Source organism: Anolis sagrei, chromosome 4 (genome assembly GCF_037176765.1).
Source record: "Anolis sagrei isolate rAnoSag1 chromosome 4, rAnoSag1.mat, whole genome shotgun sequence".
Taxonomy (NCBI): domain Eukaryota; kingdom Metazoa; phylum Chordata; class Lepidosauria; order Squamata; family Dactyloidae; genus Anolis; species Anolis sagrei.
The window spans coordinates 96,208,801-96,226,812 of record NC_090024.1 but is presented as its reverse complement, the minus strand read 5'-3'; the positions used below and the strand labels follow the sequence as shown (position 1 = coordinate 96,226,812).

Sequence of the window (18,012 nt, the reverse complement as noted above, 5' to 3'; positions counted from 1 at the left end):
AATGAGGAGCAGTTTAGGGAGCTGGGTAGATTTAACTTGGAGAAAATAAGGCTGAGTCATATTTAAATATTTGAAAGGATGTCACACTGAAGAGGAGACAAGCTTGTTTTCTGCTGCTCTAGAGACTAGGACACAGATTGATGGATTCAAGTTGCAGGAAAAAAGTCTCACCTAAACATTAAGAACTTCCTAACAATAAGAGCTGTTCAGCAGTGGAATATGCTTCTTCTCTGGAGGTTAAGTAGGGGCTGGATGACCATTTGTTTTATTATATGTTCCTGCATTGCAGAATGGGAATGTGTTGAATGACACTTTGGTCTCTCCCAGCCCTATAATTATATGGTCCTACAGTTTTATGTGAACGAGATAAGGTAAATACTAGTACTGAATAGTCTATAGAGAAAATAGGATTTTATACCTATTTCTATCTCTTTCTGTCTGTGTGCATGCACACCCGTACATACATATAACTATTAACTTTCCTTTGTTACATTTCTTTGAGGATGTTTGCTATGTAGCTATGTATTTATCTAGTAAACATTCTAAAGAAATATAACAAAGGGAAGTGCACAGTTCTTGGGGAAAGTAAAATCTATAAATACAACTGGCATTTTTTCTCACTGTCATTGTTCAAAATAATAATGATAATAATACTACTAATAATAATCTGTACAGCCAAGTTTCTCAAGGAAGTTGGAATTGGCACAATGATTACAATAAGTCACTTTAGCTTTCATCTAGAAGGTGTTGATGAGCATTGTTGATTATTAACACAAGTTTTCACTTGCAGATAAACAACTGTGATCTTTGTGAATTTACTGCTACCAGTGTCATGTTCCTTGGGTGTTAATGAATGATCTGCTTCCTTCCTTCTTTGAGTCCTAGACTTCATTATCATTTTATTTTATTCCTTTAATATACTTTATGGAGGGAAAACTACAACTCAAACGTAAACAAAGCATTGCAATGCAACACAACCCTTGGGTGTTTCCTTTACTCTTGTCGTTCACTATACACATATTTTAGTATCCTCGATTCTCTCTGGCTAAAGCTGCCAAACCAAGAGGTCAGGTTTATGTTCAGCTTTTAAAAAGCACTTCATCACGAGGCTGTTACCTCCCCAAGAGTAAAACATTTGAGAATGGTTTCTTCTGGTTGAAAAGATAAAATGTCACAAGGTTTTGGATTTCTACCAAGGATTACTTTAGGACCATAACCTTAGACATTTATTATTCCAATGTTTTATACTTTATGATATCAGCATGTACACAGGACCACACTGAATTCATATTGGAGTGATGTTGTTAAATTATTTAAATATTAAAGCAGCTGAAGGAGTAAGTTGTGCAACAAATTTCTATCTGAACTTTCAGCTGAAAATGAATCTTCCTACTGAAGGTCTTGACAGAAAGCATTGGTGGAATCTACCCTTCCATCTTTAGAGCTAAGCAGCAAGTCATATAGAAGGAAGTGAGGATGCATGTACTGATCACATGTTTTTGGAAAAATGTCCATCTTGAAAAGGAATACATAAGATGATGTAAGGTAAAAGTAAAGGTTTTCCCCTGACATTAAGTCTACTAGTGTCCAACTCTGGGGGTTGGTGCTCATCTCCATTTCTAAGCCGAAAAGCCGACGTTGTCTGTAGATGCCTCCAAGGTCATGTGGCTGACATGACTGCATGGAGTGCCATTCCCTTCCCGATGGAATAGTACTTATTGATCTACTCACATTTGCATGTTTTCAAACTTCTAGGTTGTCAGAAGCTGGGGCTAACAATGGGAACTCACCCCATTCCACGGATTCAAACTGCTGATCTTGCAGTCAGCAAATTCAGCAGCTCAGCAGTTTAACCCACTGCGCCACCGGGGGCTCCATAAAGTGACATATTTCCTTTTTTAGGAGGATCCACAAGCTTAGTGGAAAAAACCACCCTGTGAATCCTCATTTGTGCACATTTTTCTAATAAATCTTTGTCTTCTTATCTTCCCAATCCATGTTGGGACAACCACAAAAAGATGCCACTCATTTTCATCTTTTAAAATACCATATCATCATCATATTTGATTGTAGATACCAACCAGATATGGGATAATGTGTGTTCAGGAGAGAATTGGTGCTAGTCACTAATCAACAAGGCTAAAAATTGGAAATATATAAATATTTCCTTTAAAACAGAAATAAATACTTATAGAATTTTGTTTTGTTTTATACCGCAAATGTGATGCATAGCTTTACCTTTATTTTCTATTTAAATGAAAGGAACAGTCAGTATCCAATAAACGTATTAAGGATACTTTGATTTTAACTTATCTACTGATTATGCCAATTACTATTGTTTGTATAGGACCATCAATGAACACGACACTTTAAAAATAAAATGACAAACAATAACAGTCCTACGAAAGGCATATAATCTAAAATATGCATGCATGCACACACAGGGGATAGACAAAGTAATCCAAATGTAAAACTATTCCATACAATTATAAAATAGATTATGCAGATATAATACAAAATACAAAGAATATAAGGGATACACAGTGACAGATACATAGCTTCAGAATACTATGAAACAGTGCTAAATCAAAACTCCAAATGAAACTAATATTATTTTAGCTGCTTTGAAAAATATTTAATTAGGTGGGTTAAGATGGATTCACATCTTGGATTGTTGGCTTTGTTGTGTTTTGGTTTTTTGTGGGGGAGTGGTGGAGGTGGCTTATTTGTTTTGAGACCTCTGGATTTCATTTACCATTGCTTCATGTGAGTTTTTGTCATGCAGTGGGCCTATGTAACTTGGGATCTAGTGAGTTGAGTCTAGTCTTCTAACCAGAGCATGAAGAAGTTATTTTTCTGAGTACCAAAATTGATTCAAATTGAGCAATAAATGTTTCTTTAGAGTTTTGTTCCTTTCAGCAGTTCCAGAACTGGCTGTGCAGTGACACGTTAGGATGCTTCTATCAATCCATTATAAAGTTTGGTGGAACATTAAAATGGGTTGAAATTGAGGCCCATTAAAATTACTAGGATAAATGAATCCTTGAAGTGAAGGTAAAACAGAGACATTTAGAAAGGCACTATTGAATTCCAAGGGAAGCCTAATGTGTGGCATGGAGCATTGGGGAATCTGCTATGAAGAGAAGTCTCACTATCCATATCATTTTTATGATTCTCTCAGTCATGCACATTAACTTTTATAACTATTATTTCAACTTATGGACCATAGGACAAGTGCTCAAGAGGGCGCTCTTGCAAGGATTCAAACTGGTAATACTAATCTATCATTCCAGAAACAGAATCAGTGCCATAAAGGGCAAACACCAATGCATACAACTCAACTATTTTAATGGTTTGTCCAGAGGAAAACACTCAAATTGATCAAATATTCAGTGAACAAGCCCTATGAAGACTAGTTTAGGGAGCTGGTAATGCTCAGTCCAGAGAAAAGAAGATCAAGATGGGATTTAAATGTTTGAAAGGATGTCATATGGACTATGGGGCAGGCTTATATTATGCTGCTCTTGCAACTAGGACCTGCAGCAATGGGTGTAAGCTGCAGGAAAAGAGATTCCACTTGAAGATTATAAGGAACTTCCTGATGGTAAGAGTTCTTTGATAGTGCAATTATCTCCCTTTTGGAGGATTTTAAACAGAGGCTGGATGATCATTTGTCAGTCGTAGTTTGATTGTGTATTTCTGCATAGCTGGGGATTTAATAGAGTGGTTCTTGTGATCTCTCTCAACTCTATGATTCATTGATTCCAAATCTTAATGAAGCCACTCTGTACCAGGATGGGAAAATTTACTAGTTTCATTCATTTACACATTCAGTTTTTCTTCTCGCCAGGCTAAGTATGAAGTTGTTATATTTTTGTAATAAGGAAGAACTAAAATGAAATTTCATAATATCTACTTTAAAATTGAATAGGTACATCTCTTCCCAACAGGAAGAGATGTTGCACTGATTACTATAGGTATCATTAAGGAGAAGACATGTGGAAATTCCTATGCATTGCTGGGTAGCTGAGCACACTGTGATCCAAAGCTAGACTTCAGAATCCTAGTTTACTCTCCAACTGGAATACTCTTTCTTAAACTGCTGTCCTTTTGTTTTGTTTTCATCTACTTTTATAATTCCCCAGTTTCTCTGACCTCTTTCCATTTTTCTCCTCTTAATGAGGCTGTCCACGGCTTGCTTCAGTTGTTGAAAACATTTGATTACAATTCTAAACTAAATTTAAAGTACAAAAATAGTTTGCAGTCAGTTGACATGGCAGTGGGGGTGGGAGAAGCAGGAACTGATTTTCTATCTTCCCTATAGAATCATACAAAAGCAAACTAATACATAATCTCCTAGCTTTTTGATTTTTTTCTGCCATCTTGACTACACTCCCATGTTGCTTGGCCACATACCACAATTTTTCGTCTGTGAGGGTGTGAGTTAAACACATACCTTCACAGAAGAAAAACGGGATACATGTGAGTCACATACATATCCTAAGACAGAGGTCCTCAAACTTTTTAAGCAGAGGGCTGGTTCATAGTCCCTCAGGCTATTGGGTGGCTAGGCTATAGTTTGAAAAAATCATCAACAAATTCCTATGTACATTAAAAATATCTTAATTTTAGTGCAAAAATAATAATAAAAGACCAATGCAGTATTTAAAATGAAGAACAGCTTTTACCAACATAAACTTACCCGCATTTGAATGGGAAGTGTGGGCCTGCTTTTGGCTGATGAGATAGTCAAGTTAATGAGGATTTTGTTGTTGTGTGTTTTCAAGTCATTTCAGATTTAAGATGACCCTAGCATGTTTATGTCAGTGTGTAATTCATGTATGATGTGTGTTTAAATGTAATTTTATGTGATAGGATTGTGATTGTAATAGAATTGTATTGCCAGGATGTAGTTTGACACAGAAGGGTTAAACAGCGAAGTAACAAGCTGTGAGAATGTGACCCTGAGTTCTTGCTCGTGAAAGCTTAGGGAGTGCCAGAGATAAACTTACTTCCTTCTGCAGTTTGTATTAGTTCCTATCTCTTTCGGTTGTGTTCTTCACATCTGTCTGCTGATGGTATATGTTGTCTATTTTGAGCTGCTTAAGTAAAACTGAAAACCTGCTTTTACCAGAGACTCCGGAGTCCATTATTCTGAGCTTCTGTGATACTCTGCTAATGCTAACAGTTTAGGGTGAGGAGAGGCGAGTAAATGATCCTGGGGGGCTGCCTCTGGCCCACAGTTTTAGTTGGGAGACCACTGTCCTAAAACTATAGGTAATGTGCTTTGCTGCTTTGATTTTTTTTAAATGTACTGTTTCATTAGGCTCCAAGTGAAAAATACTCCATTTTATGGGGGAGGGGGGAAAGTTGAAGGAGGAAAACCATTTTCCCCATTTTCACTGGTTATTTCCCCTTCCCCCTTCTCATGTCATAAACAAGAGTTGTTTCCACAACAGCAACATGGGTGAGAGGAATAACAGCAAAACAGGAGAAAATGGTTTTACTCTTTAAACCCACCATTCACCCCCATAAAATGGACTATCCTTCTCTCCCAAGTATCCTCTTGTGGTCTTTGCCTGGATAATGGAACAGTACCTAAATTTTTAAGTGCCCACCAGAAAGGAAAGAGAAATAAGAAAAAGGAAGGACACCTTCAAATGCTTTCAGTCCCACCTATGAAGAATGCAGGGATCTTCTCCAAACAAAGCCTGTGCACTTCCACTGAACTAAGAGATACATCACCTTATCTTCTACCCCCAACTCCCTTTTGTACTGTGGATATAACAAAAAAGCCAAGCTTTTAACCTCCACTGATGTTAAGAATTATAGATTCAGACCATTAGGAAGAGCTCAGTGTGTCCAACACCCTCCATATTTTTAGGTTCAAATGTATGGGGATATGTCTGACTTAATATCATCAAACTAAATGCATTTCTCCGGAGTGCTCAATAAATTGATTTCACTTGAGCTTCCATCAGCAGAAAAAGCCAAAATCATTTTCCTACTGAATCTGGCCTAATAGAATTGATAAAGCATATGTAATCTGGCATGTAACATCGCATTAAATGAAGTAATTTCAGTGGAGTGGCTGTTCTTGAAGAAAGTAACATAATGTAATGTAGATATTTTCTCAGGGCAATGTGGCATAAACTGAGGACTTTCAAAGGCAGTACGCATTGGCTTCTGGGTTATAGTACAGTATAGTAAATTATTCATGTGTTTATTTATTGTTCCAACTGAAGGAGTCTGTTACTAATAAAAAAAACATAAATATAAAATGTCCATTCATACATACAAATGTACATATTATGTTCATTAATTATAGAAGCAAACTGTTCAATGAAGGGAAGATCTTGGTTTCAGATAGCCAAGCTCAACACACTCAAATAATCATGACTAGAAAACATGTACAGGATACAAATCTTTTTGATTAACCTTTAGTGGTTCCAAATAAATCACTTATGTTAAGAAAAATGCACTAATAAATCACTTTCTTGATGTATTCGTGGTGTTTTAGACACAAAGTGCATATGGTATCTGCATACCTCATATCAAGTGCACTGGCCCACTTTGTATATTATGCAAAACCACAGCATTTTGTAAATAGTACAGTGGTCCCCAATAAAGTTTTGGGTTTTGTATCCTCCTCTTTTTTCTTAACATGTGACAAGGAGGGCAATTATAGAAGTATTCATTTTCAGATTTTTTTCCATTTTGGTCCTTGTGTCATGCTATATACATACCGTATTCTATCAATATTAAAAGCAAGGCCATTTCAGAACATAATGTTTAGCTATTATATTTTTAATCTTTTTTTACAGTCTGTTAAGAAAAATGACCCATGGAAGGGTCTTCCTGTATTACAATATGAACCACTCTGCTTTGGCCAAGATCTAGTAAGCTTTTAGAATCAGTGTGTATTAAAATATGGTTGAATCTAATTTTGGATAGAAATTCAAAACAGGAATTAATCTTCCTGAAATATCCCTTTGCCTACTGTATTTTCTGGCATATAAGATGACTTTTTAACCTAGAAAAATCTTCTCAAAAGTCAGGGGTCAACTTATACGCCAGGTGTCACCTTATATAGCAGGTGCCAGTAGCTTCTTGAAGGCGCATGTGGAGTATGCATAGTATTCCTTTGGGAACAGCCAAAAAAAAAAAAAAGAAAAGAAAAGAAAAAAGGAGTGTGCATGTGCCTTTTGAATCAAGCTTCCTTCCTAACAGCAGAGGGTGCCAGGAGTTGCTTGAAGGCACATGTGTTGTACCTCTTTGGGGGAAACTGTTGCCGTAGCTGCCGTGGGGCCAAGCAAAGCTTTCTCTGTGCATGCCCCTCCAGCCTTTTCCAGGAACCCAGCCACTGGAGGGAGCTGAGCCTCTCCTTCTGCTTTCCTCCCTCCCTTGGACATCCATGCCACCCTCCCCTGGCAAGAGGGACACATTTGTCCCTGGCTGACAGAGAAAGAAGAGGAGGATGAAGATGAAGAAGATGCTAGGGCTGGGGAGAAAACTGAGGGAGCTGCCGGAGACACTGCCTCTTTTCCAGACAGGGGCGAGAGCAGGCTCATGTCTGGGCCTCACAGAAGGCGCCTATAAGGTCCAGAGCAAAGAGCTGGCCAGGCTTCACCGGGCCGCCGCTGAAGGAGATCTGGCTGAAGTGTGGCAGCTCCTGCAGAAACAACACAACCTAAGCGAGAGAGACAAGAATGACAGATGGGGCTGGGAACAGGGAGGGAAAAGGTGCATTCACAAAGTAGGATCACTGCAGTCTGGCACTACTGGCACTGCCATGGTTCAAGGCTATGTAATTCTGGCAGTTCTTGAGCTTCCTTTGCCAAAGAGTGCCGCTGCCTCACTGAACTACATTTCCCTTGATTCATGACCTTGAGCAATGCAGTTAAAGTGTGACCAAACTGCATTCATTCTATAAGTGTAAATGTGTGTTTCTCAAACCTTGGTCCTCAAGCTGTTTTTGACTGCAACTCCCAGAAGCCTCAGTCAGCTTGGTCAGAAGTCAGGAATTCTGGGAACTGACATCCTGGAAGACCAGAGCTTGGGAAACACTGATGTAGATGCATCCTGTGGCCCGTCTACAAGGCTTGATAATAAAAATACTGATAATAATAATAATAATAATAATAATAATAATAATAATAATAATATATGGTGAGTATATCCCAAACTCTATATTTTAACTGGAAAAGTTGGGGAACGTCTTATACGCCCAGTCATCTTATACGCTGTAAAATACGGTATGTATATAGCAATTTCTCTGAATATTTTATGAGGCCATGAATATTTTCTGTATATGGCCAAGACCAAGTGCTTCTACTAAACTCCAAATAGCTGTTGCAAAAATAGAAAGAGTTCCAACATGATCCATCTATTTCTACCATCTATTCATATATTTCACAGCACCATGGTTATGACACTGTGGGCAACTTCATTTGCTACAATGAAACTCCAAGACAGAGCTGTGAGTTGACTAGATAGTGTGTGTGAATAGTTACTGATTGTATCATCATCACTACCATCCCCAACATCAAAACTTCTATACTACTTACCATACTAATTAATTGGTCAAGTATTAATTTTGTACCCTTCTAATGCATTAACATTGAAATAATTATTAAAACACATCAAAATGCAAATACTGAGTCATAATATCAGCAAAACTCCATATATTGCCTAAGATGGAATGTAAATCAGCTGTGAATTCCCATGAGTCTATTGATTTAGATGGGCCTATACTTCAGCCATTACACAATCAATTGAAAGTAGCAATTCAAAACAGATTTTTGACACTGGGCAATGCAGTCACTTCAGAAAAGTCCAAGTGAAGATGTTGGGCTTCAGCATGCTATATTTGGTGTAATCTGAATACCAGGAAAGAAGCTCTTTATGAAGTTGGTGACCACCATGAAGAAGGTTCAGTGCTGGAATGGATACATCTGAAGGGATCCATTATGGATTTTTTGTATAGATGGTAGCTAAACTTATAGCTATAGAATCATAGAATCATTGAGTTGGAAGAGACCTCGTGGGTCATTCAGTCCAACCCCCTGCCAAGAAGCAGGAAAATTGCATTCAAAGTACCCCAGACAATCTAGCATCTGTTTAAAAGCCTCAAAAAAAGCTATAGCTTTATTCAAACGTTGTCACTGTTGATAGTGAGCCATGAAAGGATGAAAAATACTTGATTCACTCAAGCACTCTGTCTGGGTGTTTCCAAAATCGATTGTCACCTGGGATTCCATTGAGCAGAGACAATTTTGTGTGGAAGAGTGATTCATCCATCTGAGTTGGAATGGTGTTTAGATAAGTTTATTCCCCACTCCCCTTGGGAGGACTACCATCACCACTCTGATGCATCTTACTTCAGGGAATGGTACTTGCCAGAGTGAAAAAGTAGTAGAAAGACAATCCATTACTATTTGTTGAGAGGCTGATAAATGGACTTCCCAGTAGTCAGGAGATCATGTTGAGAAGAATAATAGATGTGCAAGAACTTTGACCAATTTTCTTCAAATATTCAAATGTCATTGAACATTCCAGAAGAATTATTCTGGAGATCTCTGCATGCATGAGCACACTCATACACACAAACAAATGTTTTCTGCATAGAAAATTAGTTTCCTGTATGAAATATCTTTTTTCTATGTTGATAAAATACTTTCCAACATAGATTTTTTTAAAATACTCTAAAACAGGAATTTAAAATACAGGGGGGAATACTGCATATGATTTTTTTCTCCCTGTAGCAGTGAGAAAACTAATCCTTGCATGCTACAGCCAGCAAGTAGCTGGCACTTGAACACTTCAAATGTCTTGTACTGCAGAACTCTACAGAGCAGAGTGGCTAAGGAAATTAGATATGCTACAACATCTCTATCATTCCCCCGACTGTGCTACATAGGACAGATCCCTTAGCATATGTTACTAGGACTAAATGGTACAGGAAATACAAAAAGTGATAAGAAAGGAAGAGGGAAGGGGAGGGAACTATTTTTATCCATTCTTTTGGTGACAATTAGGAGGACTACAAAAAAAAAAGCTGCAGACTGGCTGTATTTTCCTCATTTTTCTTTTTTTCGGCGGTGTTTTCCTCATTTTAAAAAAATGTTCAGGGCGTCCTTTTCTTATTGACTCATGGGGAATCCTTGTGAGTTTGAACCCCCCCCCCCCCACATAATAATAATAGCAGAACCTTTTAGGTTATTGACCATTTAGTCCACATGGAACATTATCATTCAGTTACTTTAAGTTTGAATGCAAAATATATACTTCCCTATGAATTGTTCAGCACAGAAAAATGTACAGAAACTTATTGCAAACTCCTAAACGATACCATTCTAATGCCACATCACCACCATCGTCATGACCTCAAGGATGTTTTCATATGTGGGATTAGCCAAATAATAAGATTTAGCAATGGAGATAACCTAGCCCTTTCAATGTTTTTTTTTTTTTGCTAGTCTGAGCAGTCTTTGCTAGCATAGTCAATGCTGAATGTCACATGGAATTGCATCAACAATTCCTCCACGACTGCTTATCTAATAGTATCGATTCACTATTGACCAACTACAGCAAGATTTGTGACATAAATGTGAATAGAGCTAAAATTAAAAACATTCTATATTTGGATATCAATCCCACAAAAATCAGCTACACTGTATTTGCTTCTGAAAAAAAATGGGCTCAGGTTCTGGATTTGAGTTAGCCAAGTAAGGGCCCTCCCACACAGCCATATAATCTAGAATATCAAGGCAGATAATCCACAGTAACTGCTTTGAACTGGATTATCTGAGTCCAAACTGCCATATAACCCAGATCAATGTGGATTTTATACAGCTGTGTGGAAGAAACCTAAGATAACATTACATCAGCATGGTTTTGTCCTTCTTTATCAGTATTTTGAGAGAAAAGACAAGTCTTCCCTTCTGAAAATATTAATTTATGATTTCATGCCAAAATTATTTTTCCATCTCATTCATTAGTGAGGGTCATTCCTTTCCCCTCAAAGACAGAATCAAGGCAAAATGATGGAGCAGCAGAGAAACAGGTACCGAAAAGATAAGGCATTTCATAATTTAGTACTTAAAATTTACTTACACATACATACACACACACACACAAAGGAAAGCTAATATTTCCACCAGTAAATTAATAAATCAAATGAAAAAAATGCTTTCTTCACACAAGTCCATATGTGTCTCTTACTCTTCTCAAATATATTGCCATTTTAATTTAATTAAAGCAAACAGTAATGTTGTCCTGGAAGTCAAGTTCCTATAGTTAAATCATTACAATGCATAAGATGGACAAAAGAAGGGGTAAATAAGGCCTACCTTTCCAACATACTGGTAATCCGAACCAGTATATTCCTCCAGCAGGAAGAACTGGTTCCACATCCAGCCTCGCTTTTGGCGATGGAGAGTTTTCCCATCACTCCCTGTTCCACGTGCCGCAAATGCTTTCGGCTGGTGATCTGTAGTCCTGCTGAATACCATTGCTGTCAAACAGGGGTGTAGCAGGCACACCCAGAGCAGCACCAGCAACAAGACTTGTTGTATGATCATAGTCCTCCGCTGTCGACTGCCTTCCCAAGTGCCTTCTGATGCAAGATCAATATGACACTTTCTCTGAGATGCAGCTCTTGGTACTCCTTTAGTGGAATGTGCAGTCAAGCAGTTTATAACAGCTCATCTCTAGTTGGTGCATATCCCAAATCTTAAAAAAAGCAAACAGGAAGAAAAAATGGTTATAGATATAGATTTGTAAGCTGGAAAACATTCATTTTTTGATCTGCATTAGATTTCACATCATTTTTGGCAGCAGAGCTGCAAAATCTTACAGAAAATTGGTTATTTCCCCCTTAGCATCAAACAAACAGTTGATGTGGCAACTATAAAGGTTATCTAGTAACTGTCACTTAATCTGAGATTTGCAAAATACATTTGGCAGCTTAATATAACATAAAATACCCTGGAAAAAATGAACAGCGCAAATAAATGGGCTTTCCCTGCCCCCAACCCTATCTAATGGCTTCTGCTTGAATCTAAGGTTTTTGAAAACATTCATCATGAAGACTGGGGGATTTGTACCATTGGTACTTACATATTAAATACCACAGTCTTTACTTGAAATGTTTTCCACCTGATTTGACTTACAAGTAACCCAGTGTTTTATTAATCTTGTTACCAAGAGGCACTTAAAGGCTAACGCATAGGCAGTTTTAGAAACCATGGAAATGGTGAAATACTAGCTCCCCAGGGTGCTTTAAATGGCAAAGGAAGACATCATATGCATCGGAAGAAATACAACATGACAAGAAGCAAACTTCTAACCGAGAAAGTTCCTAGGATGCAGAGTTATAGCAAGAACTAATGTAGCAGGGTTAACCATGAGTAAAAAAGAAATGATGGAATGAAGTGAATTTTTTAGTGTGCATTTGAAGCTACAGCAGGAGGAGTTTTGGGATGTAACACATTTTGAGTTTCATTTCCACACATTGTCACTTTGGTGCAGAGGACCAGAAAAGATGGTCTGTATATACAGACTGTCACTTGTAGATTATGAAAAGCCATATATATAGAATGGATGCATATATGTGCTGAAGATACTATGTTTTCATTTAAGGTTTATGCTCTTGTCACACAGGGGAGGACCCCATGCCACCCCCACCACTGCCATTTTGCCAGCAGATGTGGCAAAATGGCAGTCTCCATCATGGTGACACTTTCTCCATTATGGAGGGGAAGCATTATCCAAATGTTCTGGAGCCAAGAGAACACAGAAAGCCTCCCATATTGTGGGGAAAGTGTCTAGCAATGGTTGGGAACAGGGCCTCTGCTGGAAGTCGCATAGCATCATGTGATAGATGGCATGAGGTTCTGAGGAAGAAATGTTCTCAGAACCTCATGTGATGGGGTCCTTGATCTTTCTAGCTCAATAGTCTTTGTCTTAAAAGGAAACAGGTCTTTCTTTTTCGTACCATTTCAGAATATGCATCAAGATACATGGGGATTTGAAGTTGGGAACTTTGACCAGTGGTACATGGTGGATCCCATGTTCATCACATTTCAAATGCTGGGCAAAAAATGCTAACATACTTGTTTTATACAAACATATGGGGAGTTTATATACAATTGGAAACTAACATATTGGAAATGACTCAATTCCTGGTGTTGACTTGTCGTCATGCATGGATTGGATACATACAGACCTTTGGTTGTCTTGTTTCAACATAATTTTATGTTCACACTGATTGTAGTTGTTTTCTGTGATTGTTTGTAATTGATCATTTATCACTATTTAGATATTATGAAGTAAAATTAATTTGTTTGGATCAGACCTCCTACCTAAAACCGAATGGGGAAGTTGGGTAGGGGATGGGGATATATGAGTTTTAAATGCTATTTTACAGTATTTATTGTGTTTTAATTCTGTTTTTACCAGATTATTGTTTTTAACTTTTGTATTGCACTTTTAAAACTTGTTTAGTGTGGCTTGTTACCGGGGTGAAAGGCAAGGCATAAATAAAGTTGTTGTTGTTGTTGATGATGATGATGATGATGATGTCCAATGGTCTCCATGAACACTGCTCAATTCCTGCTGTGCTTTTTATAACTTACACAAATGTAGAATATTCATTGTAGGGAAACACGAAGATCTGACCACTTGTCCAGTAATATCACAGAAATTGCCCCCCCCCCCCAAAAAAAGTCTATTAATTTGAAACAAGAATAATTGAATTTAAACAAATTTATTCTTATCAGATGAAGGAGGCATAGCCATTATTCTGGGGAAAGCAAGGCAATAGAAAACACATTAAGTTAATAATACCCACAATTCCCTTTGGCTGATCAGTTATGCATACTGTAAATTGTTTTATTCTCAAACAGTGAACTATTGCTACATCCTTACTTCAACCTATATGAGTTTAGATCTAATCGGAATATAAATTAGAAATATTTCTTCTCAAAGATTATTTTATGTTTTTCTGACTAAAACTCCAATTTTAGTCAGGAACTTTCATGTGTTGGTGTTTGTTGGCACCTAAGTGTTAATTAGGAAAGCCTTGCTACTTTATATAAATCATTAAATAACCATATAGCATAAAAATGTAGTGAGGGGGAATATGTTAACTGTCGGAACCCAGGCGCCTTAAAGAGCCAGACTCAAGAGTATGTCCAAAAGAATAGTTTATTAATACAAAGCAAGAAGGACTCAGAGACACTTACTTCAGTGTCCCTGGTCAAAACTCAAAAGCAGCAGCAAGTTCCAGCTTAAAAAGCAAACTAAAGCGATAAACAGGATTATTCAGAGAAAAGATCGGGATTAAACTGAAGTGCTTCCAAAGTCACGCAAAGCAACACAAAGAATGAAGGACGAACAAACAAACAAAGAGCCGAGAAGAAAGAGCCGTAGTCAAATGAAGTCCGAGGTCGAAGAAAGCCAAGTCTGAAGTTGCGAGGTTCCAAAGTCCATGTAGGCAGTGTCGTCGTCAAAAACAGTCCAAAGTCAAGGAAGGGGAAATCCGCACTCATAGGAATCCAAGTCGTGTTGTAACATGAATGGAAGCAGCAACCTGCAGATCCAGGACCCAAGCCCATCACGAAAGCGGCAGCCACAAAACCAACACTTTGCCTTCTGCAAAGTTCTTCCATTTCAGTGTCTCTTTTATCTTACAACTCATCCAATGATGAGCTGACCTCCACCCCATTGTTATCCCTTACAGCTGTCCTTGCTTCTGCACTTGAACACTGACGCCCATCCCTCCAACTTTTCCACCTCTTGTCAAGACTTAACTCTCCCCAAGACTCCACAGTATCTCCCGATTGTCAATCCCCACCACCAGAAAACCCCACAAACGTGTCACTAGATGTTGGTTGAGTATATACATCTCGAACCTCTTGCACCTTGGTCCAATCCAGTGTGTCATCCCCTTCCCCATAACTCCCAGACCCATCACTCCCAGAGAAACCCATGAAAGACTCTTTGTCTGTGGGAGCAGTAAGTATATCCTGAATCTTCTTCCTCTGCCGCTCCTCATCCAATTCCTGCTCCCGAGTAACCCTCCTAGTTCCCCTATTCACATCTATTGCATCTCCTTCCTCCTCCTCACTCATTGACCCTTCGCTCTCAGAAAACCCTTCAAAGGAATCTTCGTCGGTGGGTGACATAAGTATATCCTTTTCTTCTGTTGTTCCTCATCTAACTCTTGAGCACTCCTTTTCCCTCTTCTGACACCCATACTACCACTTACAGTGTTGCTAACAGGCTCTACTACAACATTAACTCTGTCCACTCTGTCACCATTCTGTCACCCCTCACATTGGGAAAGACTTTGAGAAGAAAAGGACCTCCTCTATCCACACAGAATCTCGATGCATTCTACAATAATGGAAATTCCATGTTATGGAATGTATGAATGGTCTCTTTTGGTACAGATAATAACACCTATTTCAAACTATTATACATCTGATATAATACAAGGCATCAATTGTGTCTTTGTTGTAAGCCACCCTGAGTCCCTTTCAGGGTGAGAAGGGCAGGATATTAATGAGGTAAATAAATAAATACAAAGAGCAAGTAATAAGTATGTCAGAAAACCATCTGAATGGAACAAGAAGTCTAAACAATTTACTTCTGCTTTCCCCCTAAAAGTCTCATTTTTTAAAAGGGGAACCAAAGGTCCTAGATCTGTACCTCAACATTAATGCTTGTTCCCTTAATTTCAAATTTAGCATTGTTTTTGATAGACTTCCTACTAGTTGTAAGTGAGATTAAAAGTTTATGATAGAAAGCATGGCATGAATACTAAGCATAATTATGCTATTTTATGTAACACACTAATTATTTGATCATACCATTTCTTTTAATTAATCTGTTGTCTAAAATCTCCAATGACATATAATACATACAAATTATTTTAAAAAACACATGCCAAAAACAGCTGAAAAACATTGATATCTGCATGCACAGACCAGGACTTGTAGAAATGAGTAATTAAGCTTAATATCTTTTGTTAGAAATGATGTATCACCTTGTGCAATGTGTGACTTTAGAGCAACTGATTGAGCCATCTTCTATCACAGCCCATTTCTGTAGAGTCTACAGCATAGACCATATAATGAGAATAAAATCATGAATGACACTGATTGGAATTCAATATAACATGCCAATTATGGCTTGCCTTTGTTTCCCAGAAGTCACAGTTTTCGTGCAGTTGCATAAACGTACAGAAAAAAAGCCCAATGGACAGCTATAATATTCAGGCCCTGTCATGGTTGACTAACACATTCACTATCAATAAATCTTACTGTAAATTTACTGGATACATGTCCTTTGAAATATTGGTGATTCAACATGCTCCATTGTCCTAGCAATCAGTACTGATGACTATAAAGACAGCCAAAACTTGTACACATTATTGACAATAATGGAAGCTTAATGCAACAGTTGACTTCTTTTTATGGCACTGTTCATACCTATTTTACCAAAAATATTTGCTTGTTATCCCCAACCAGCCACAGAAGAAGGCCTGCCAGAAGGTATTGCTATGTCCTATTCCTCTACAGATATATAACCAAGGAAATTACATGGGAGGATATAAATTTGGATAATTCTCAGATAATCATGTCAGTAATTTACAAGTTGTGGTCAACCTCTACTTCACAAAGTTGATATGAGTAATAATACATCAAAGGAATGAACAACAAATCTCACTAGTATAGTAAAACTAGAGCTCTTGGGATTGAACTGCTATGGGTAGATGATGATGACAAAAAATGATGAAAAATTATGTTTTCTGTGCAAATATATTTCCCTGTTTCCTCTGTACTTTCCCACAATCCTGGTGGGAGAAAATAAATTTCCTTCTCCAATAACATATATTACAAAATTCACTTCAACTGTCCTAGTTCCAGCTTATGGAATCTTGGGACTTGAAATGTAGGGAGAGTTATTTAGAAACATCAGGCAGAGAGATCTACAATCTCATCATATGTGCTGCTGGAATCATTACAGATTGTGGCGATTCCAGTGGTACATATCCAGGGGCATGGGGAACCCATTGCCCAGCATTGGCTGACTCACCCATGTCCCCATCCTATGGGGGAAGTCTCCACTGCCTGGTTTCCCCCCATCAATCCAAGGCAACACAAGAAGCTTTTCATGTTGCCACGGTGGTGGCATTTACTGATTTGCCTTCTTCTTTAAGATGAAATCCTGCCGGAAGTTGCAGTACATTGTATAATGGGAGCCAGTGGGCTTCATCATAAAAGAGAAGTTGAAATGGCACATGCCACCGATTTCACTCTGTTAAGAGGTTGCTAGTGCAACATCAGACTACAAATCTCAAGATTTCTTAGGGTACAGTCATAGTAATAAAAGTGGTACCAGATAGCTTTGACTTTGTAGTCTGAAAAGAGCTATACTGAATCAAGTGAAGTGGGAAGACCTGCGTAACCTTTTTTTTGTTAAAAAAGGAGCACAAATTAAAAAACAAAAACAAATTATTTGCCATCAAACATACTGGTTTGAAAACCTTTGCTCCCACTACTCTCAACTCCTCCCCCTCTCCTCCACAAAATCCTACAAGGAAAAAGACTGCTTTACCAGTTGGCACTTGACATGAAATTGCATCAAATTATATATTTCCCTATAGCTTCCATTATGCTTCTTTAACCAAATGAAACATTTTAGTTGATCTTTCTAAGAGAGAGACTCTTTAAACAGGTTGGCTTCCTCCCTCTAGCTCCATAAGCATGCTTAGTCCACTCTTCGCACATTTGAATTTGATGTTGACATGTTGTTAATTTTCTCTTGGGAAATAATTCTTCAATGTTAGCAGTTGTTATTGAATTTCCTTCTTTTTAAATTAGGTCAGTGGAATGAAAGCTTAGATGGAATCTGTTGAAATTACAAAACTAGCTAATGTACACAGACTTGGCAGGCAAAGGCTGCTTTGGCTTAATGGATTGCTATAGTAGGCACACATCTTTT

The 18,012-nt window shown here is 38.0% G+C and overlaps 1 protein-coding gene across 2 annotated transcripts in view; it reads right to left on the bottom strand.

Annotated features, from left to right (window-relative positions):
• CDH10 (cadherin 10) overlaps nucleotides 1-18,012 on the bottom strand; it is a 159,604-nt gene that overhangs the window by 100,461 nt on the left and 41,131 nt on the right. For both annotated transcript variants that reach the window (XM_060774691.2, XM_060774690.2), the window contains exon 2: nucleotides 11,352-11,733. In XM_060774691.2, coding sequence (XP_060630674.1) covers nucleotides 11,352-11,582 — 231 coding nt within the window. In that variant the 5' untranslated portion in view covers nucleotides 11,583-11,733. The remainder of the gene's footprint in view (nucleotides 1-11,351; nucleotides 11,734-18,012) is intronic.